Here is a 23,081-nt window from a genome sequence, read left to right as displayed (position 1 = left end):
ATCTTCGCTCCTGCTTCACTTTGCCCCATAAGCTTCTTTTTTATTTTATTTTATTTATTTAATGTTTTTTATATATCAATTTTCCCTATAAACTTAATTATAATGTCCAAGTGCCATCCCCTAAATATTCTGTCATAATTTGAACTGCTGACTCATAATATTCAAATTTAGGGCTCATTTGAAAATAATTTTCAAATTTCTTATGAATCAATTTTCTTCTTTATAAATGATTTATGAGGAATTACTTAATTGATGCTTTTTGTGGAATCGTCCAATCTTAGGCCATTCACAAAGCTTTTAAAGTTCTAGGAGTCGTTTCCTAGTGCACTCTAACTACTTATATAAACAATATATGTCATACTTATAACTTCTTTTTTAATAATTAGCAGAAAAAAAAAAAAACTTTTTTTAATAATATTATTAAAAGAATGAACCAATATATATTGTCTGTTTAAATAGTTAATATTTATCAATTTCGACTTTAAAGAGGTTAATTTAGACATATTCACCAAAAAATGAAGTTAATTTAGTCGTTTATTGTATATTTAAATAGTTAGTTTGAATATAAGATGGTCAATTTAAAAAATTTATAGTAAATAACAAAAAATAAATTAGACAAAGGGCATAGCCAGAAAAAAAAAAAGAAAGAGAAAAGCGCAATTGCAATTTGACATTATGTAATACTTTTAGGAAAAATTGTTTGAAAAAAAAAAAGAAAAGAAAAGAGTCAAATCAAAACATGGATGAAAACTGAGGGAGTACTCGGTAATTTTTCCTTTTGAAAAATAGAAAAATAAGGAAAAAAAAAATGTCCCCTCGCTTTTAATAATCCAAAACAAAGATACGATTTTATTTGTAAAACATAAAATACGGCTTTTTCTGATTTTGATGTTCTACCATTCAGACACTTTTCCTACTGAATTTTTACCAAAAATAAAAAATAAAAGAAAATAAAATTTGGAACATTTTATTTGAAAAAAATAAAAATTGGTATACAAATATATCTAATTTGATGACCAAACCTCTCCTATCAGATTGCGCCACGTGAGACCCCATTGTTTTTCTTAAACCAATTGCGTGGCATGTTGACTAGGGCGAATAAGGACTTGCCATGTGTATTCTCAGAGGACACTGCTGTTGTTTCAGTTTGATATAGACCTATTACCGTCATTTAACATTATGTGGCAGTTTCGTAGTTTCTGGCTTTTCTGCTGACAAAGTCTTCTTCTACGTCTGTCTACTCACATAGCCCACACAAACCCCTTCAGTCGCCCCCGAACACACGCACACAAAGACACATCAAGCTCAGCGCTCGATTTCGGCCGTCAATGGCGGCCTCTGAGACCTCCAATGGGACTACCTTAAGGCATGCTTTTGGAAATGTCTTCGCATTATTCATCCTTCTATTAATCGGTGTTCTCGCGTTCTCGATCCGATTATTCTCTGTATGCTTTCTGATCCTTATCTCTTTCTCCGCTTTTTGTAGATCTAACTGTTTGAACACTTTTCATGTTCTATGTTATTACTTTTCCAATTCTATGTTATTTCTGTTTGGCCTCCCTGAAATTGAAGGAAAATGGATGAAATTTAAATTAAGAGTCTCAAATATTCACATTTTTTTTTTTTTGATTGCGTATGTAAAAATTTGGTCTTTTTATAATTTATTCTGAATAATTGTGTATATTAACAAGCAAATTGAATGGTATAATGGAGTTGACTGGAGGTTCTTTCTGTGTTATTGTTTTTTTCTGATTGTTGTAAGCATTACGGATTTTTTTTTTTAAAATATATACTTTTATATTTACACAGCTATCATATGGTTCTCTTGAGTATCTATCTAGTGAATTTGGTCTGATTGTCCGAATTGTAAGTAATTATCTTATGTTGGTTGTGGAATTGAATTTCAGGTCATTAAGTATGAGAGTGTCATTCATGAGTTTGATCCTTATTTTAATTACAGAGTTACTCAGGTACCCTTTCTATCGCCTGATCTGATTTTCCTTTTACTTGAAAGAGAAATCTTTATTTATAATATCTTTACCTTGGCTTGATTGCCCTGCATTTTTATATTGTGCTATAAGCAAAGTGTTGTGGTATTCCCTTCAAACTATTTAAAACCTTTGCCATTTTATTGTTATATATATATATATATATATATTTTTATCTTATTATATATATATATATATATATTTTTTTTTTCCTTGTCTTGCCATCTTATTATTGTAATGCAATATTGAAGAGCTATGCAAAAAGATAATGAGCATATTTGTTGTTTTCAGTTTCTGACTAAGAAGGGGATATATGATTTTTGGAACTGGTTTGATGATCGGACATGGTAATTTCTACTTAGTGATGTATGATATCTCATTGCTGAGTTATTATGGAGCTTTCTTCCAGGTAGATTGTAAACATTAATGCTCTCTGAAGGAACTATTTTTCTTTCACTTTGTAAGGTATCCTCTTGGTCGTGTGATTGGTGGTACTGTTTTCCCTGGATTGACCTTGACAGCAGGAACCATTTGGTGGTGCGTACCTTAAGTTTTCCTACAACTACAGAGCACTTCTTTTCTTTTAGACCAAAAAAAAAAAAGGGGAACTTTCTCGTATTGGTGTTCTCCCAGTGGCCTAATACTTGTTAGCTTTTGCTATCGTATTGCAGGATAGTAAACTCTTTGAACATTCCTCTATCAGTGGAAACTGTATGTGTTTTTACTGCACCTATATTCTCAGCTTTTGCTTCATGGGCAACTTACCTTCTGACTAAGGTTCTTATTCGACTCTTGGGACATATCTAATATGAGATTTCATGGTCCTCCTGTTTATTGATGATGCTCAATTGTACCCATTTTTAGGAAGTCAAGGGTGTTGGTGCTGGGCTGACTGCTGCAGCACTTTTGGCCATGGTAAACTTTGCATTATTCTTTTTTTTTTCCCCCCTCTCTTTTCTAGAATTTTCTTAAGACTTGATCACTTAGCACCACGGCATTGCAAAGCACAGTTTTTCATCATGTCCTTTACAGCATCAGACTTTATACCTTTCATCCTGTCTCTCTGTAGTACATTTACATATTTATTTCGAAAGTTGGTACATTTAGCAGTTCAAAGCATAGGAAAATAGTGAGTGGTTAACATAGCTGTTTTTTCTGGTTCTATTTGCAGGTTCCATCATACATATCTCGATCTGTGGCTGGAAGTTATGACAATGAAGCTGTAGCAATATTTGCTTTGATCTTCACTTTCTATCTTTATATAAAGGTTAGTAAATGATAGATATAGCAATTCAAAATATATATATATATATATATCTATTATAAAAGATGCTTATTAAACAATATCTGAAATTTGAAGCAGAGACCTTTTTGTGTGTTTTTGAAGTGGGACATATAGATATCTAATGTAATTTGCTTTCTTCTGACTACCTTTTTTTGTCACATGCAGACACTAAATACAGGTTCCCTCTTTTATGCAACTTTAAACGCCATAGCATACTTTTACATGGTAAAATTGTGCATGTATGTTGTTTGTACTCTTAACTATGCCCTGCCATATTTATCTTTGATTACATTTTTACTAAATTTTAGGTTTGCTCTTGGGGAGGCTACACCTTTATCATTAATCTTATTCCAATGCATGTCCTTCTGTGCATTGTAACTGGACGCTACTCTTCTCGACTGTACATTGCTTATGCTCCTCTTGTAAGTATCTGAACCTATTGCACACATGAAAATTTTCAGAACTAAAAGCAAGAGAGATGTGCATTTTTTTTTTCTATTGCCTGTTAATAATCTTTGCTATGTTAATTAAATTTCATGATTCTCATCAAATCATAACTTCTCTATTGCAGGTTGTCTTGGGAACATTATTAGCTGCATTAGTACCTGTAGTTGGATTCAACGCAGTGATGACATCGGAACATTTTGCCTCCTTCTTGGTAAGCTTTCTCGAATAATATGATTATGCGTTTTTCTATACATTTGGCTTTTTTGTTATTGACCAAATGTTTAGTATTGTTATAATTGATCTTGCGAATTTTCTCTGTCTCATGTTAGTATGTGACCTTCGCTTATTTTCCATTGTAGGTTTTCATTATTATCCATGTGGTGGCTCTTGTATATTATATCAAAGGGGTCCTCTCTCCAAGAATGTTTAAAGTAGCTGTCACACTTGTTTTATCTGTTGGCCTGTAAGTTTCACTTTTTATTTGGTTCTTTTAATACATTCAAGAAATAATAAATTTAAGGGTGTTGATATTTGAAACTTGTGTACTACTTCTTTTTCAGGGTTGTGTGTTTTGCTGTAATTGCAGTACTCGTAGCTCTGGTAGCCTCCAGCCCAACAAAGGGATGGAGTGGAAGAAGCCTGAGTCTACTTGATCCGTAAGAGTTGTTCTTGGATCTCCCTTCTTGGTAACTTTGGTCTTCTTAAATAAGTTAAATATAATTTGCAAACCAAAGTCATTTATAGGATACAGCTTAATTTGGTGCAACCTGGTAAGTGGTTCCTTAGCTGAGTGACGTCTTAGTTTATTCTGATTCTATTATTGAGTGGGATTTGTCTGGCCTTGAGTTATAAGTTGTAACTGCACTGCATTTTCCACCTCTTTCCTCTCTCATCTCTTAGAGATGCTAGAATATAATTTGATGTGTTTGTCATTCTAAGAAATTTTTAGCTGTATTTCAAGTTGTTAGATCCACCTCCAATATGGGGGTTTCCTATGTTCTTTATGTTTTACCTAATATTTTCTCTTTGTTCTACAGAACATATGCAAGCAAGTACATACCAATTATTGCCAGTGTTAGTGAGCATCAGCCCCCTACTTGGCCTTCTTACTTTATGGACATCAATGTTTTAGCATTCTTGGTTCCAGCTGGGATTATTGTAAGTTTTAAATTTTCGATAAAAATTTTGTCTCTTATTACCTAGTTTCTTGTGTTCATAACCTATGTTTTAACGATCTCTATCTGTTGGTAGGCATGCTTTTCACCTTTATCTGATGCAAGCTCTTTTGTGATCCTCTATATTGTAACATCAGTTTATTTTTCTGGAGTCATGGTAAGAACTATGTTTTAACAGTCATTTTCTTTTTCTTTCTCCTGAATGCCCTCTTATTAATCAATGTTGTCATTTCTTTGTTTTATGTAATAGGTGCGCCTTATGCTGGTTCTTGCTCCAGCAGCCTGCATCATGTCTGGGATTGCTCTCTCTGAAGCTTTTGAAGTTTTCACACGATCAATCAAGTTTCAGTTACCTGGAGCACCAATAGATTCCCAAGTTGATGTATACCCCCTTTCCTTTTTTTTTTTTTTTGGGGTGGTAATGTTGGTTTAGGTTGTCCAACCTCATATAATTTAGTTCAGGACTAAGATTCGTTCTTTTGTGATTAAGGCAGGGGATAAAAGCTCTGATAACACCACAGCACAGAACGATGTGGCAAAGACTGAAAAAAGTGAAGATACAATAAAGGAGCGACCTTCAAGAAAGAACAAGAAGAAGGAAAAGGAGCCTGTGGGACAGCCATCTGTCAAGTCTAGATTTGAGAAGAGGCTTCTGGTTTTACCATTGGAGGCATCTATATTGGCTATTTTCTTGCTTGTGTTGCTTGGGGCCTTCTATGTGGTATGTTACTTCCTTCCCTCGCTATTTGCATATTATTCTACATGCTGTGGTTGTGATTCTTATGAATTCTGCTTCCTTTGCCGCAAAGCATGTTTATTGCTTTCTTGAACTTTCACATCTTTCATGCTATAATCAGTTGTGCATAATACACAGTAGTCACTTGTGACTTGAATTTTATTAATTTTGGATGACTGGGTGCACAAGGGAGCCAAGTATTTTTGGACCTTGCATGGTGGATATTCTCCTTGACTGAATGAAAACATCAAAACTTTAGCCATTCCTTTGATATCCAAAAGAATTTTCCTAGGGATCCTTGGTAGTTGACCCTTGATGACTCCTCTTTTCTCTTCATTTCTTCCCTGTTTGCTAGAAATTAAATTATGACTGGAACTTTGAATTTGAGTTACATTGGTTTTGTAGGTTCATTCTGTCTGGGCAGCAGCAGAAGCTTACTCAGCCCCATCTATTGTTCTAACATCTCATTCGCATGATGGTCTCCATGTTTTTGATGATTTTAGAGAGGCTTATGCATGGTTAAGCCACAATACGGAGGTGGATGATAAAGTGAGTCCCTCTTTTCTACTGCAGTTGTCCTGTACGATGGATTTTTATTTCTGTTTTTGGTCATGCTATTTTATGCTAACCAAGGGCAAAATGCCACTTTAGATGGTGCTACCTTTTTCGGTTACTGGAGCATCCTTTTCTACTTTCAGATCTATCAACAGCCTGTGTATCTACACTATTTTTCCAATGAATTCTGACTTTCTAACATGACATCCTTTTCCAAATCTTGCTAAAAACTTGTTGCAGGTTGCATCTTGGTGGGATTATGGGTACCAAACTACTGCAATGGCTAATCGTACTGTCATTGTTGACAATAATACCTGGAACAACACACATATTGCAACTGTCGGTACTGCCATGTCTTCTCCAGAGAAGGCAGCTTGGGAAATATTTAATTCATTGGATGTAAAATATGTTCTTGTTGTTTTTGGAGGTTAGCTTCAACCTTTCTTTTATATGCTCAGAACTCTTGCTGCAAGATAGAGAATTTTATTCTGATATGGTACTTTGCATGTTAGGTCTGGTTGGCTACCCAAGTGATGATATAAATAAGTTCCTGTGGATGGTCCGTATAGGTGGGGGTGTATTCCCTCACATAAAGGAACCTGATTACCTAGTAAGAGTTGATTTCTTCACTAATGCAGTTAAAAATTCCTGTTTTGTCTTTCCTTTTTGGTTTGGAATAAGTGTCTTTAGTTTCTTGTGAATTTAATTCAGTTATTGGTATTGATGTTTTTGAGGTTTAACTATTTTTCACCATATCTCTGTATCTGAAGAGAGATGGTCAGTATCGGATTGATTCTCAGGCCACTCCGACCATGCTGAATTGCCTCATGTACAAACTCTCATATTACAGGTCTGCATTTGTCCTGAAGTTGTTTGGTTGATTAATCTGGTCACTGTCTTTTCTATTTTCCATTATATCTTGGATTTCCTTCCCCCCCCTCTCTGTAGGTTTGTGGAGACAGATGGTAAAGGCTTTGATAGAGTGAGGCGGACAGAAATTGGGAAGAAATATTTCAAACTCAACTATTTTGAAGAGGTAAGATGATTTCGAATTTCCTATTTCCGAGAAAGTCCTTAGTATGTTACATATTCAACTTGGCTCCTTTGTGGCCACATAAAATAAACTAACCCTTGCTCTCAAGTCTGGCCTTCTCTTCTAAATGGTTGGATATGGTTATTTAAGTAGTTGGCATGCTAGTTATTCTTTAAGTAAAGAAGTTTCGGCATAACTGAGGTTATAATTATAGGTATATACATTATCCAACTTTTTAGAAATTACTTTTATGAAATTATTTGAGTGACTTTGTCTTCCAAACGTCTGCCACTTCTGCTTCTATTTCTTCTGATTATGTTTTATGGTTTTCAATGAAATTCAGGTCTTCACGACTCACCATTGGATGGTTCGGATATACAAACTGAAACCTCCAAAGAACAGGATTCGGGGGAAGACAAAGAAATCCAAATCGGTATGCTTTTTTTGCTATTCTTCCCCAATATTCCATGTATTGTATGCTTGAGTTTGACCCATTTGTTAATCAAATTTCCAACCCTGCCTTGGCAGAAAACAAGCTCAAAAACTGGTAAAAGAAGCGGAACAAAGAAGAATCCTTGGCATTGAAAGCCAACTATCCCTTCAAAATGAGCAGATCTCTGAGTAACTTTTATCTTTTAATCCATATTAATCAGGGCCTTTAGAGAGTGATTGGTGTAGGCATAGTGGTGATCATTTCTTTAGAGAGATGATAATGATCGACAATGATTTTGCAGGCTCATATCAGGATCTTGTATACTTGTGTTTGTTTTGTTTTTTTTTTTTTTACAATGTAATCTTTTTTAACACATTGTTAGGTACGAAAAATGGAAAAGGAAGAACTCAAAAATTTTGGTTAAGTTGCTTCGGCTCCTTATCAATCATAACATGATAACAGTGATATAATGAGTTTGTACCTTTGAAGGGCCACATCAAAGTTTATTTTATTAGTTTTATTACAAGAAATATATTGAATGAAATCGAATTTACACCTGAACAATCCTATAAAAATAAAAAGAGTTTTTAGTGGGAACCAAAATAAATTATTATTCATATAAGCATCGAAATATATGAACTGTATCAGATTCAAATTTTTTGCAACCAAAAAAAAATATATATATATATATATGTATTTTCCCTACTAGTATTGTATAAGAATATTGTACAAATCTAAAGCCTAGTCATCCTCCTTTGACAAAGCTGCCTAGTGTAAATTTTCTCCAACATCCACAAAAAAGAAGTACGTAAATAAAACAAAACATAAAAGGACAAAAACAACGTTTCTATACTAACAAAAGAGGTTACTGAATATTCTTTGTGCATCTTCAGTTTGTCTGTATATGGGCCTTGCCAGAAACTTGTCGTTTGTTTATAAACAGTTTTCAAGCCAGAATGTTGTTACAGTTTTCTTAGGCAAACTTTTTTAGCAGCAGCCTTATCGTTTCGGTAGCATAAAACACGAAGAAGTGTGTTTTGTTCAGTTGGATTCCACTCAGTGACCTGTAGTTTTGAGGCAAATAGAAAGCTTGGATTTTCGCAGAAGATCCTTAGCTTTCCTTCCAGAGTGACACATTTGATTTTGTTCAATTAAGCTTTCAGTATCTGTATTATGATACAGTGGAAGGACATTTTTTAAATTATGAGCCCAAAATGAAAGTGAAGCATAAGCTTCGGCAGGCTATAGACCTCTTATACTCGGGTGGCTGCTCAACTTCTGAAGCCTATACTCGTCTCCTTCTCGAATGTGTTCGTGCAAACGATGTTGTCCAAGCTAAGAGACTGCAATCTCATATGGACCTGCACTTGTTTCAGCCTGCTGATACTTTCCTCCATAATCGTCTACTCCATCTCTATGCTAAATTTGGGAAACTTCATGACGCTCGAAAGCTGTTTGAGAAAATGCACAAAAGGGATGTTTTCTCGTGGAATGCCATGCTTTCTGCTTATGCAAAAAGTGGGTCTGTCAGGGATTTGGGGGCTACTTTTGATCAGATGCCTTATCGGGATTTGGTTTCGTACAATACGATGATTGCAGGTTTTGCTGGAAATGGGTGTTCAAGCGAGGCGCTACAGGTTTTCTTGAGAATGCAAGAAGAGGGGTTAGAGCCTTCAGAGTACACTTTTGTGAGCCTGTTGCAGGCATGCTCGCAGTTATTGGATTTTAGGCGTGGAAGGCAAATTCATGGTAGAATTATAGCTTGTGACTTGGGCAGGAATGTCTTCATTTGGAATGCATTGACTAACATGTATGCCAAATGCGGTGACATTGACCAGGCTCAATGGTTGTTTGATCAGTTAGTTGATAAGAATTTGGTCTCATGGAATTCGATGATTTCTGGGTATTTAATAAATGGCCAGCCTGATAAATGTATTGATTTTTTTCATAAAATGCAATTGTCAGGTTTGAACCCTGACCAGGTTACATTGTCTAATGTTCTTACTGCTCATCTTCGAAGTGGATTTATAGACGAAGCTAGCAAGGTATTTCACAAGATTAAAGAGAAGGATAAGATTTGTTGGACAACAATGATAGTAGGTTATGCACAGAATGGAAGAGAAGAGGATGCTTTGCTTTTGTTTGGTAAGATGCTAGCAGAAGATGTAATACCTGACAGTGTTACAATATCGAGTGTGGTTAGTTCCTGTGCCAAATTAGCATCTTTGTCTCATGGCCAAGCTACTCATGGAAAAGCAGTTCTGATGGGAGTTGATGATGACTTGCTTGTGTGTAGTGCCCTTATTGATATGTATTGCAAATGTGGAGTTACTTCGGATGCTTGGGAGGTTTTCAAGATGATGCCAAGTCGAAATGTTGTCTCGTGGAATGCTATGATTGGGGGTTATGCACAAAATGGGCAAGATATACAGGCTCTGACCCTCTACGAAAGCATGTTGCAAGAAAACATGAAACCAGACAATGTTACTTTTGTAGGTGTTTTATCAGCTTGTATCCATGCTAATTTGTTTGCAAAAGGTCAGGAATATTTTGATTCGATTAGAATCCAACATGGTATGACACCTACTTTGGATCATTATGCCTCTATGATCTGTCTCTTTGGGCGTTCAGACTGCATTGACAAAGCAGTAGATCTTGTCAATCATATGCCCCATGAACCAAATAGCCTAATATGGTCCTCTCTTTTGTCTGTTTGTGCATTGAGGAATGATATTGAACACGCAGAGGTAGCAGCTAGGCATCTCTTTGAGTTGGATCCGCTCAATGCTGGACCTTACATTATGCTTTCCAACATGTATGCTGCTCGTGGAAGATGGAAAGATGTGTCATATGTGAGATCTCTAATGAAAGATAAGAATGTTAAAAAGTTTGCTGCTTATAGTTGGATTGAATTTGACAACAAAGTCCACAAATTTATATCAGAAGACCGTACTCATCCAGAAACAGAACATATTTACAAAGAACTAAACAGGCTGATGAGAAAATTACAGGAAGCTGGGTTTACTCCTAATACAAATTATATTCTGCATGATGTTGGGGAGAAGGAAAAAATTGAGACTATCTGTTACCACAGTGAGAAACTTGCTCTTGCATTTGCATTGATAAAAAAACCTGATGGAGAGATACCAATTAGGATTATCAAGAACATTCGTGTTTGTGGCGATTGCCATGAGTTTATGAAGTTTGTTTCAAAAATTATCAAGCGAACAATCATCTTGAGGGATTCAAATAGATTCCATCATTTTACTGGGGGGTTGTGCTCCTGCAAGGACAACTGGTAATTAAAGTCCCCCGTAAATTTCGAATTTGTTTAAAGTCTGGGAATATTAATTGAATATTTGAATATCAAATTAACAAGAATGTATGGACGGACAGCAGCAAAACTTCTTATCCATGAAAGTTCCCGACCAGAGGAATGTCTTTTATTTGAAATTTATCTGGAGACTAATCTTCTGCAGTGGGAAATTATAATGGGACAGCTTTTGCAAAGCCTGCTGGTTATCACAAATCTTGTGGCTAGTGGGATTAGCATATTTTCCTAAGTTGTAAATTTCTTTCAAATGATGACTTCATAGCTTATATACAGAAACATTGAGGAAATTATACAAGAGAGGCAAGTACTTTTTTCATAACCGATAACAAAGCAATGGGCACCAACACATCAGAACACCGTCGAAATTCCAAGATGCTGAACTATAGGTGCTGGATAAGGAAGGAGCTCAAGATTGCAATCACATATCACAATTTCCTGCATAGTATGCTCTTAGTAACCAACGCAACTAATCATACTTTTGATTATGAGATATAAACACTCCTCAAATTCTATATTTTTTCTGTTTGGCCTCCCTGAAAGCGAAGGAAATGGATGAAATTTAAATTAAGTCTCAAATTTCACTTGTGTTTTTTTATTGTGTATTTAAAAATTTGGTCTTTTATAATTTCTTCTGTATTAATTATAATTGTGTATGTTAACAAGAAAATTGAATGGTATATTCCAATAGTTGACTGGAGGTTCTTTCTGTGTTATTGTTGTTTTCCGACTATTGTAAGCATTACCACATTTTTTAAAAAAGTATGTACATTTTCCCAGCAACCGTATGGTTCTTGAGTATTTATCTAGTGAATTAGTAAATTTAGGCTGGTTGTTCGAATTGTTTTTGATAACCTTATGTTGGTTTTCAAATTGAATTTCAGGTCATTAAGTATTAGTGTCATTCATGAGTTCGATCATTATTTTAATTACAGAGGTACTCAGGTACCCTTTCTATCCCCTGATCTGATTTTCTTTTCACACAAAAGAGAAATTCATTTAAAATTTGTTCACCATGGCTTTGATTTCCCTGCACTTTATATTGTGCTATAAGTAACATATTGGGATTTCCTTCAAATTATTTTAGAACTTTTGCCGTTATGTTGTAGTATAACATTTATTATCGTTATTATAAATATTTTTCATCTTGTCTGGCCATCTTATCATAATGCAATATTGAAGAACTATGCAAACAGATGATGAGCATATTTGTTGGCTTCAGTTTCTAACTAAGAAGGGAATATATGATTTTTGGAACTGGTTTGATGACCGAACATGCTAATTTCTACTTGGTAAGCTGTCATATCTCATTGCAGAGCTATTATGGAGTTTTCTTCCTGGTAGATTGTAAGCATTAATGTTCTCTGAATTTGTTTCACTAAAGTATCCTCTCAGCCATGTGATCGGTGGTACTGTTTACCCAGGATTGACCTTGACAGCAATAACCATTTGGTGGTGGGTACCTTAAATTTTTCTACATATCATCTTCGTAATGGAACCCTTATTTTTCGTTTAGAAAAAAGGGAACTTTCTGCTATTGGTGTTCCCCAATTGTGCTAATACTTGTAAGCTATTGCATTATATTTAACTCTTTAAACATTCCTCTGCAGTGGAAACTGTATGTGTTTTTACGGCTCGCGTACGTTTTGAGCTTTGGCTTCAGTGGCAACTTACCTTCTGACTTAGGTTCTTTTGCATTAGTACCTGTAGTTAGATTCCATGCAGTGATGACATCGGAAAATTTTGCCTCCTTCGTAAGCTTTCTACAATAATATATGTTTTTTTACTATAAATTTGGCTTTTTTGTAATGGACCAATGACTAGTGTTGTTATAATTGACCTTGTGAATTTTCTTTTTGTCTCATGTTAGTATGTGACCTTTACTTATTTTCCATTGTAGCTTTTCATAATTATCCATGTGGTGGCTCTTGTATATTATATCAAAGGGGTCTCTCTCCAAGAATGTTTAAAGTAGCTGTCACACTTGTTCTGTCGGTTGGCCCATAAGTTTTCACTTTGTATTTGGTTCTTTTAATATATTTAAGATATAATAAATTTAAGAGTTGATATTTGAAATTTGTGTACTATTTCTTTTCCAGGGTAGTGTGTTTTGCTTTAATTGCAGTACTTGTAGCTCTAGTAGCCTCCAGCCCAACAAAGGGATGGAGTGGATGAAGCTTGAGTCTACTTGATCCCGAAGAGTTATTCTTCTTGCTAACTTTGGTCTTTTTAAATAAGTTAATATAATTTGCAAACAGAAGTCGTTATAAGGGGTACAACTTAATTTGGTGCAACCTGGTAAGTGGTTCCTTAGCTGAGTGAAATCTAAATTGGTATGCATTTATGCTATTCTTCCCCAATATTGTACATGTTGTGTCCTTGGGTTTGACCCTGTCTTGGCGGAAAACAAGCTCAGTGACTAGCGACTAGCAGAGGAAGCAGAACAAAGAAGAAGAATCCTTGGCACTGAAAATCATCTATCCCTTCATAATGTGCAAATCTCTGAGTCAAATTCATACATATTAATCAGGGCCTTTAGAGAGTGATTGGTGTAGGCATAGCGGCGATCATTTCTTTATAAAGATGATAATTATCGACATTGATTTTACAGGCTCATATCAGGATCTTGTGTACTTTTCTTTTTTTTCAATTTTTTTTTTCACGATGTGATTTTTAACACATTGTTAGGTACAAAAATGGAAAAAGGAAAAACTCAAAAATTTTGGTTAAGTTGCTTCGGCTCCTAATCAATCACAACAATGACATAATGAGTTTGTAGCCTTGCTGCAACTTATTTGCGATTTGCAAGTTTGATTATTTACGGATTGTCCAGCCAAATGAGTTTGTAACTCTTTTGCTAACACCACCCAAACAAATATATATATATATATATATATATATTGAGCGAGAGAGATCGAAATAAAACCTAAAAATTCCTTTAAAATAAGATGTGTAGTGGAGAACCAAAATTAATGATAACGTAATGTTTTATCAATTAGCATGAAGAACTTCCAAAATTTCAATTTTGTTTAGTACAGATGCGTTGGAAGTCCAGATAATCATGTCAAATTGATTCCCAATTAGCCGGACATAAAATGTAACTACAAAAATAAATTAAGACTTTTTTCATTTAAGCATCGAAATATGTAAATTATAACAGATTCAAACTGCTTGCACAAAACAAACAAACAAACAAACAAACAAAAAAGAATAATTCTCTTCATTATTTGTATATGAATGTTAGACATATCTAAAGCCAAATCATCCCTTTTGTCAACGCTGCTAATATAAATTGTCTCCAACATCCAAACAACAACAACAACCAAAAAAAAAAAAAAAAAAAAAAAAAAAACTTTCTATATTAACAAAGCAGGTTATTAAATTTTCTCAGTATATCTTCAGTTTGTCAGTATATATACCGCGCCAGAAACTTATCATTAATTTATCATCAATTTTCAAGCCAGAAAGTAGTTATAGTTTCTTAGGCAAGTTGTAGTTCTTCTTAAGAAACTTAGCAGCAGCCTCATCATTTCGATAGCATAAAACACGAAGAAGTGTGTTTGGTTCGGTTGGATTCCACTGACCTGTAGTTTGAGGCAATGGAAGCCTGGATTTAGCGGAAGATCCATAGTTCTCCAGAGTGACACATTTGAATTGTTCAATTAAGCTCTCAGTATCTGTATGATACAGTGGAAGGACATTTTTAACTATGGTTGAAAACTTATCAATTAACTCCAACGGCAACCCATCCCCATTGGACCAGAAAAGCTCTGTAAGAAACTTAAAGTCCTCCTCTATGATATCAGAATCATGTTGAGTGAAAGCCCGAGAAGGACCTCCGGCAAGCAAAATCAACAGGAACCCATCAAAAGAAGCTCTCATTACGTCGGTGATAAAACGTGTTCTAACCCTGTCATGAACTGTTGATGAAATAATCTCCAAATACTGCTCGAGTTCCTGAAGAAAAGGCTCGATTCTAGAAGTTGAAACTTCTCCAACATATAAACCATCCCAAAGGACATGACTTAGATCATGGAAGATGATCTTGTACGCTGTTGCCTCACATATTTGTTGGATTCCTTCCACACAAGCAGATGCTGAAAGCTCAAACATTTTGCCCCACCCATTTGCAATATTGTCCACATGGTTGGATTCCAAACTCCCAATATTTGCAATCGCCCTCTTCTCAAAAACTCCCAACTCCATTCGAATAATCTGTAAAGTATTAATGCGGACACAGAGTTGTGCTATCCCAAAGGAGTTATCCCCTGTTGTTGCGCCAGCCTGAGATTTCCTCCGTTGACTTATCTGTGACTTTTCCTTCTTCTTGAACACACCATGAAATTTAGATCCTGCTGAGCATCTTGTCAAAGAAGGCATTGTAGGAATAAAAGTACTTGGGGTCCCTGCACAAGAGGACAATGGGTGGTCATTATGAAGATTAGTAACCTAATAAGTTAATAAATCAGTTTTTTGCAAGCTAATTCAATATACACACCACAGCCAGACTTGATCTGTAATACATAGTGTTGGACACATCTGTCAAGACCATTCATCAATTCAGGAAGCACGATTGAATGCATAGGTATTGGCAACATAAAGAATGCTTCCAAAGTTTCATCTATTATACGTAGAACTTCAACAGCTGAAGGGGCAAAATGCTCTTTATTTGCATGTGGATTCCATACCTATTAAAAAGATGTTCACAAAGTTAGATTATACACAACTAGTAAAAGAATAAGTTTCAGATTTTACCAGTAGAAACAGTAAAGAAAAAGTTGTGCAACTGGAACTACACAGTAAAATTTAAGTCTAGATTGAGAAAGGCAATAGATTGAATATTGTGGCTTGAGTATATTCTTACACACACTGAAATTCAAATGGAAAAATAAGTGATTCACACCAATCATTAGGTTCGAGTAAAGGACATGCCACGTAAAACTAGCATCAAAAGGTAGGAACAAGAATTAAGGTTAAATGTTGAAACTTAGTATGATTTTCAGCTTAATCAAATCAAATAATACCATTTTAATCCCATGGATCTAGACTAGATACTGAACAAGTATTTGACATCACATACCTCTTGTTGCAGATTCCTGTCAACCCATTCCTTCAGTCTGTCCACTCTTGTTTTTATCCAAGCCTTCACCAGATTGGCAATGACAGCTTCAGCCTCGTATGGAAGCATCTCTCTTATGACAGATTTCCCACCATCATCACTATCCACTGAATCTTCAACAGCAATCTGCACCAGATCTTTCTCCAATTTGTCAGCAGCTCTTAGCACTTCTATGGTACTAGGTGTCAACTCACTAATACCAGCAACAAATTGCTTTAACTCATTCCCATAACAAGAATGAAGGGTAGCTACTCCAACACCTGCTGCAAGAGGGTGCCATCTCTTAAATACAGGACTAAATATCGCTTTCTCACTAAATGCCAGTTCACTAGCGTCTTGTGCAAGAATGGAAAGAACAGGTAGACGATTATTTTGGTTCTTCGATAGTCGCCTTTTGGACTTCACCTTTTCCAGTTTCTGCCTTAAGAAGGATCAAATAGAACCATGAGAAAATACTTTAAATAGAAAAAGTCAAAATGACAGGCCAACTTGAGAAATTATACTAGAGTATTTTTTTATATAAACTGGGAATAAAAGGTGACTGATACAATATATACAAATAGTCATCATCCCGCATTTCCACTAAAGAAACAGAGAAGTAATTTACCAAAAAAAGAGATAAACAGAAAAATTCCTAACACTAAGACTTATCATACCACAATTCTTTGACCAAGTGCAGCCAAGAAGCCAAAACAGATTTAATACGGCATTTTACCAAAAAGAAGTAAAAAGTATATTGTACAACTGAAGATAATGATAAATAAAATATTACAAAGAACAATTTGTAGGGAAGAAAAGATTCTAGAAAAGGAAAGATACCACTGGAAATAACTAGACTTAAAAAGAAATATCATACTTTATACCAATGGGTTGGTTTGGTGGCATTTACAGAAATGTTCACAACGGGTTAAATTTTCCAAAGATAATAAATCCTTCCAAATCTTTTAGCGGCATTAAAAACCATTAAAAAGGTTATTGACCAAAACAGCATACATTAATGGGTTTCTATTATAGATACCTTAGAATCATAGTTATCAGCAGAACTTCCAAAATGTAATACCTAATAATATCTAATGAGATTGCTTAAACAACTAAACTTGCCTGAGCAAAAGCAATCCGCAGTGATGATCTTATGTATTTCTCAACTCTATCGTAACCCGCATCAACTTCTTTTCTCTTCCTCTGAGGAATTTCTTCTACCAATATCTTTGCCGCTAATACCGCCAGGTAAACAATGCTTTGCAACGATTCAATATTATCACTGTGGAAAATATCTCGGTAAGAAAGGAGCCTTTTCTCAGCCCAGTCCACCATAGAACTTAGTGTAGAACTTAAAATCTTGGAGTAGATTGGATCTTTTGCAGGTTTGGCATCTTTTTCAACCTCTGCCAGGAGATTAGTAGAAGCCATAAGAAGGTCATTCTCTATTTGGCCAACTGTAACATAACGGTGAAATAAAACCCATGAGAAACAAAGATCATGTAGCATTTGGTTTATCCCCAGGATTACCCAGGTTTTCTTCAGGAGTTCTAAAACCTCATCAACCTCTTCAATGACACATGTTTCGTCATTCACATCAAAACATGATTCCAGGAGCATCTGATAAAGTTTGAGGTTCAATGGGACTCCATCTGCCCAGTGACATGTCTCAGAAATTGAACCATCAAATGATCTGCAAGAAAGAGACATAACAACACTGCGAAGGACTTGAATTGTTTCACTGTTCCTTCCGGTCTCTATTGGTTTTTCTAAGGCCCCTTGGATGATTTGCTGGAGCCTTTTGGTATTAGTGTCTGTCTTATCCAGTGGGACATAAGGATGCAAAAGCAATCCGGCTTCAAGAATCTTCAAATTCCTCCTCTGCCAAGCTTCATTCTCTTGTTGATTGGCAAAATCTGAAGACTTAAACTGTTGTAGCAACTCCAGGGGCAGAACCATGGACTCAATGCGTCTTCCAAGCTAAAAATAAGCAGAAACAAATCAAGAATCTAATCATTCAGTGAAGTGCAATGCACAGGTAAAACTTAACTCTCATAATCAAAAAAGTTCAATTCTTTTCTCTACAGAAAGAGAAAAATAGATAGATTTAGAGTGTGATAATTCCAATTAAAACTAATTATTATAAAATGTGCTAAAAACAAAGTCAAGATGTCTTTGCTATAAGTTAAAATTAAGGTCATTTTTTTATTATTCATCACTGAACTGATATCTAGTATCTTCTAGCATACTAAAAGATTCAATTTTTTTCAGAATTCAAACTTTTCATTTTCCTTTCAGTTCCTGGATATTTTCTCATCCACCAAACAGAACCCACATAATTAAATTAAGAGAAAAAAGCATTCACTTGCTACTCTTCGAAAAAACTCTCAAGCTCACACAAACCTGACCAGCCGCAACCCTCAAGAGGGCTCGCCTAATCCTCGTATCAGTCTGTTCCGTCACTCTCATCTGGACTCTAATCATCTCTCCAACCGTGACCGACCGCTTTGTCCTCCCCTGATTTTCACCCTCATTCTGCTTCCTCGAATTGGACGATGGCTTCAACCCAAGAGCCTTCTTCACCCTACTCGCTGCTGTCGAAGTCAGTGACCTCTGAAGCGACGGAGACGGATTCGGCGCCACAGCCGCCCGGTCGGTCCTCTCGGACTGAGGTATATAAGTCAACGGCTTTCCACCGGAGCTCCGGCAAGCCCCGACTAAGATCTCGTAAGCGGTTTCTCGGAGCTCCGAGTTGGAAATATTCAAGCCCAGGTCGCCGAACGGAGAGGGCACGTCTTCGACTGGGTAAACGGGCATGGTGGTTTGGGTGGGTTGGCGTTGGTGTCTCCTGGAACTCCCAAATACTCTGTCCCTTAATATATTAGCCATTGCTTTTGAATTATGGTGGGTCACTTCCCCTCTGTGTTATGAGAGAGAAAATAAAAATTTAGAGAGAGAGAGAGAGAGAGGGGTAGTGATTTATTCTTGCTTGACCTTTAAGAAAGAACCAATATGTAATGACAAAGACACAGAATGCCCCAGACACAGAAAAAGAGGGGGAAAAAAAAAAAAAAGAAACAGCTTTTTTGGCACAAAGCTTTTGCTTTATGCTTGGTTACAGAAAAAACTGAGAGAGAAAACCGAAAAGGGTTTGAATTGAAGGAGAAGTTAGGTGGTTGGTCCGAGTAAGAAAAGAGAATAGTAGTAATGAGAGTTTTATTTGAATAAATAAATAATTAGAATATTTTCAACCGTAAAGTGAGAAAAAATAATAATAATAAAACAAAATAGGTTGTCTCTTTGTCATCCCCATTTAAACTCCTTTTCTATTGGCTGTGTTCTTTGATTAGTGGATGAGTCAGCATAAGATTATATCTATCGGAAAAGATGTAATATTTTTTTTTAATTTATTTTGAAATGTATTTTAACTCATCTTCTATTCATAGTTTTTATTACAATCCAAAAAGAAAAATCCAATCTTGTTTTATTTTTATTTTTATGACAAATGATAATAAAATGGAATTATGTGTTGTAATAAGTATGATTTATTCTCTCAAAGATTTCCTTTTGAAGTGATGTATAACCTTAGATTTGAAGATATGATAAATATGTTCAATTGTGAGAGCGTTTGGTCAAGTGGTAGAATGATGAAATAGCAATAGGTTAATAGAGTTGACGAGGTAAGGCTTCTTATAGATAGAGTTGACAAGGTAAAGCTTCTCAAATAAACCAAATTAGCCTGTTGTTTTGGTCATTGCCATTCATTGCAATTTCCAACCCATCTCTACTTCTAAACCCTAATCTAATTATATACAATTTTTTCCCAAAATAAACCTGACACAGAAAAGAAAACCCAAAAAACTTATATTTATGGGATGCTATACAGTGCTTCAATTTTCTTGTTCAATAGGGGTTGGAAAGAGGGAGAAGGAGCAGAAGGCCAGCAAGTGCAAGGTTACGTCAGTCTGTAGAGCATTTGGAAGGTCTGTCAGGTGTGTGTGTCGGGGTTCCATTGAGAAAAAAACACATGTAATTTAGTATTTTCGATTTTAACATTAATTGGGGGACTCTGTCTAACGAAGATTTTGTCATCAATCCCACATAGGCCACTTGGACAAAATCCCATTGATTGCGCGTTTTCATAAAAGGTCATTCATTTGGCGGTTGTCAGTTCGGGTTTAGAAATGTATACCGTAACAAACAACAATTAATTACTCATCAAAAAAATAAAAAACAAACATTAATTAATAATATTTATTATTTTATTAGTTTGAACTTTTGCCATTCAAGCTCTCCCGTCCCATGATGAAGAAGATTTAGGACAACTGTACATACATATATATATATAATATTTCTGGAATATAATATTGTTGTGTTCTTATCCTTAAAAAATTTAGTATCCTAAGCATTTTGCTGTGGCTCACATTGGACCAAATGAAACGGGAAAAACTGAAATTCAAAACAAGAGCCCAAAATGAAAGTGAAGCACATATAGGCTTGGGCAGGCAATAGACCTTTTACACTCAGGTGTCCGAGCAAACAATGTGGTCCAAGCCAAGAGCTATTTCCAAAAACCGCATTTCGTTGGATTCAAATGAGTTCAGCTTTATTACTGTTCGCTTATGCATTTATTTCCATCTGGATATCTAATGAGAATGCTTGAATTAAGCATACATGGGTTTATCTTGCTTTCTATATATCTAATTGAAATGGAATTTGAGGCTACATATACATATATATATATATATATATATGTGTAATATAAAATTTGTTTAGTTTAATTGCATTTTAAAAACATTCGAACATCACTTACAACACACTTTCGACACACATTCACGAACAAAATTCAACATAAAACATTATACATTACTGCTTGGTAGGAAAAACCAATTTGAGCGTTTGAAGAAACTTTTAAAAATCAGCCAGAAATCTCAATTGCCTTAACTTCAGGCTTCTTCTCCTCCTCCTTTGGAACAGTCACAGTTAGCACCCCATTCTCCATGCTTGCCTTTACTTGATCCATCTTGGCATTCTCCGGCAGCCTAAACCGACGCAGAAACTTCCCGCTGCTCCTCTCGATCCGATGCCATTTGTCATTCTTCTCCTCTTGTTCCTTGCTCCTCTCTCCACTGATCTGCAGCACTCTGCCATCTTCAACTTCAACTTTCACCTCTTCCTTTCTCAGCCCGGGAAGGTCGGCCTTGAAAACGTGAGCCTCAGGGGTCTCCTTCCAGTCGACACGGGAGTTGACGAAAGCAGAGGTTTCACGAGCCGAAGAAGAAGAAGGAGCATTGACAATGGCATTGTTGTTGAAGGGGAAGCCTTGGAATGGATCCCAAAAGGGATCAAAGACATTGTTTCCACCAAGGAATGTTGGAATGAGAGACATGTTTTTGTTTTTTGCGGGGATTTTTAAAAACTTGGTGTCAAAAACAAAGATTCGAGACTGGAGCGTTGATGAGAATATGAACAGAAACCTTTTTTTTTTTTGTGACCAATTCTTGATGATGAACTGGAAGACAGGTTCATGGTTTATAAAGGAGGAGGAATATTTAAAAGAGAATTTCGGTATTTTCTGGTACTCGGCCACTTCTGAGAGATTCTAGTCGGATACAGAGGCTTCTAGTTATTTTCGGCCTCTTCTATTAATGTTCTTCCTTGTCCGTCTCTATTCTCTATGGGGTCCAAAATAAGCAACGCCTAAAGATCCACTATTACCAATCCGACTATATCCATTGGGCTGAGTTTCTTTCTCTAGGAATATATGTGACATTAGGCCCATGTTGGAAAGGAATAAAAGCCCACCGTCAGTTTGTAACTTGTTTCTACTTTCCTCGTTGCTTTTGTTTGGTCTGAGAGGAGATATATATATGAGCTTAATCCTATGAACACTATTTTCTAAGTCTATGACAAGTTTAATTTCAAAGGAGTTATATCTGAAGAGTCCAGGCATATAAATCTCATTTTGATGCCGTGAACAGTATATAATTTTTGTCCAAATAGGTATGATCCCCCTCTATTCCAGCTTCAGAAATTCTCCTATCTGTTCTCCCAAATAAGGATTCCAATAAAGGAAAAAACTGATGCCCCAGATCTAACTAGGCTTCAGAGAAGTTAAGAGTTCGTTTCATTGGATCTGGGCAGACAAAAACTGCAGCCCCAAAAGTCAGAGAAGTTAAGAGTTCATCTCATTGGATCTGGGCTTCATCTTTTTCCTGTTATTTTTTGAGCCCAAGTCCAATTGAAGTGCAACTTGAAAGCCCAAACTAATTAGATTCCCTAATACATATAAGCTCAACTTCGAATTGTTGCCAAAATCTTGAGGTCCTCAACTAGAAATTGCACTATGGTCGGGCATATTTGACATCTAATAACTCCCAAAAAAAATAAATAAATAAATGAGACCGAGAAAACAACAAGAACAACGACAAGTGAATGATATTGAATATAGTGTGGTAGGCAGGTCTCTTTCTGTTAAAGCAGAGGGATACCCAACAAGCAGTGAATAAAAGTGAATTAAAAAGGTTACATCGACTTCCATGACCCTGCTCTCATTTAACACCCAGCTTTCTTTGACATAACTCCATAGAATTTCCATTCCACCTAATCCCTTCATTATACTGCCGACCTAGCCTATGTAAGATTGATTTCCTATCTATTTTTATCCTACTCCCACTAAATCCACACATAAAAGTGACCAAAAAAGCTGTCAATCCAATGAGTTTTAGGTCGTCGGACCTCTGTTTTTCTTCTTACTTGTGTCCAAAAGATCAAAAGGAATAATAATTTCAAAGTCTAATCTTCAAAACCTCCGTGTGGAACTGACACACCCAAAACTTTAAACCCAATCCAAATTTTTTGTAAAATCGAATCCTTATTGGGTGGGTCAACATTGGAGTTTCTGGCCACAACCACCCTTTTTACCCTCTGTTTTTTTGTCCATGCTTTGGTCACTGTTTCATCATTCATACGAATGTGTGTGCGGTGCATATAATCCAAA

General features: G+C 35.8%; 4 protein-coding genes across 8 annotated transcripts; 2 read left to right on the top strand and 2 right to left on the bottom strand.

Moving 5' to 3' along the window:
• The first annotated feature begins 1,236 nt into the window (after positions 1–1,236).
• LOC107431881 (dolichyl-diphosphooligosaccharide--protein glycosyltransferase subunit STT3A) lies at positions 1,237–8,146 on the top strand. Its single transcript, XM_048465685.2, has 23 exons — positions 1,237–1,445; positions 1,908–1,970; positions 2,280–2,335; positions 2,454–2,525; positions 2,660–2,765; positions 2,853–2,903; positions 3,160–3,255; positions 3,439–3,498; positions 3,582–3,695; positions 3,845–3,931; positions 4,080–4,183; positions 4,281–4,376; positions 4,758–4,878; positions 4,972–5,052; positions 5,146–5,277; positions 5,386–5,616; positions 6,037–6,180; positions 6,427–6,613; positions 6,699–6,796; positions 6,957–7,036; positions 7,135–7,222; positions 7,563–7,652; positions 7,748–8,146. Exons 1-23 carry the CDS (start codon positions 1,329–1,331, stop codon positions 7,802–7,804), a joined length of 2,331 nt encoding a protein of 776 aa, XP_048321642.2. The 5' UTR covers positions 1,237–1,328; the 3' UTR covers positions 7,805–8,146.
• A 248-nt stretch (positions 8,147–8,394) lies between these two features.
• On the top strand, positions 8,395–13,255 carry LOC112493587 (pentatricopeptide repeat-containing protein At3g62890-like). Of its 5 annotated transcripts, none has more exons than XM_048466072.2 (6): positions 8,395–10,950; positions 11,260–11,428; positions 11,868–12,275; positions 12,368–12,438; positions 12,594–12,737; positions 12,884–13,255. In XM_048466072.2, coding segments are annotated over exons 1-2 (2,085 nt in total). In that variant the 5' UTR covers positions 8,395–8,866; the 3' UTR covers positions 11,261–11,428; positions 11,868–12,275; positions 12,368–12,438; positions 12,594–12,737; positions 12,884–13,255. The 5 variants fall into 5 exon arrangements, with proteins under 5 accessions (XP_048322029.2, XP_048322027.2, XP_048322026.2 ...); XM_048466070.2 differs by having other exon boundaries at positions 8,397–11,428; positions 11,868–11,928; positions 12,180–12,275; positions 12,884–13,243; XM_048466069.2 differs by having other exon boundaries at positions 8,397–11,428; positions 11,868–11,928; positions 12,166–12,275; positions 12,884–13,243.
• A 927-nt stretch (positions 13,256–14,182) lies between these two features.
• Positions 14,183–19,273, bottom strand: LOC107431974 (protein unc-13 homolog). Its single transcript, XM_016043031.4, has 5 exons — positions 18,485–19,273; positions 17,204–18,061; positions 16,064–16,519; positions 15,482–15,671; positions 14,183–15,389 (listed from the first exon to the last, which is right to left on the bottom strand). Exons 1-5 carry the CDS (start codon positions 18,968–18,970, stop codon positions 14,455–14,457), a joined length of 2,925 nt encoding a protein of 974 aa, XP_015898517.3. The 5' UTR covers positions 18,971–19,273; the 3' UTR covers positions 14,183–14,454.
• Positions 19,274–20,832: 1,559 nt separating this feature from the next.
• LOC107431925 (18.2 kDa class I heat shock protein) lies at positions 20,833–21,667 on the bottom strand. The gene has a single exon (XM_016042957.3). The coding sequence runs from the start codon at positions 21,468–21,470 to the stop codon at positions 21,000–21,002; it is 471 nt and encodes a 156-aa protein (XP_015898443.3). The 5' UTR covers positions 21,471–21,667; the 3' UTR covers positions 20,833–20,999.
• Positions 21,668–23,081: the final 1,414 nt, after the last annotated feature.

The sequence above is a fragment of the Ziziphus jujuba genome, chromosome 11 (genome assembly GCF_031755915.1).
Source record: "Ziziphus jujuba cultivar Dongzao chromosome 11, ASM3175591v1".
Taxonomy (NCBI): Eukaryota; Viridiplantae; Streptophyta; class Magnoliopsida; order Rosales; family Rhamnaceae; genus Ziziphus; species Ziziphus jujuba.
The sequence above is the reverse complement of the archived record's forward strand: the minus strand, read 5'-3'. Positions and strand labels throughout refer to the sequence as shown.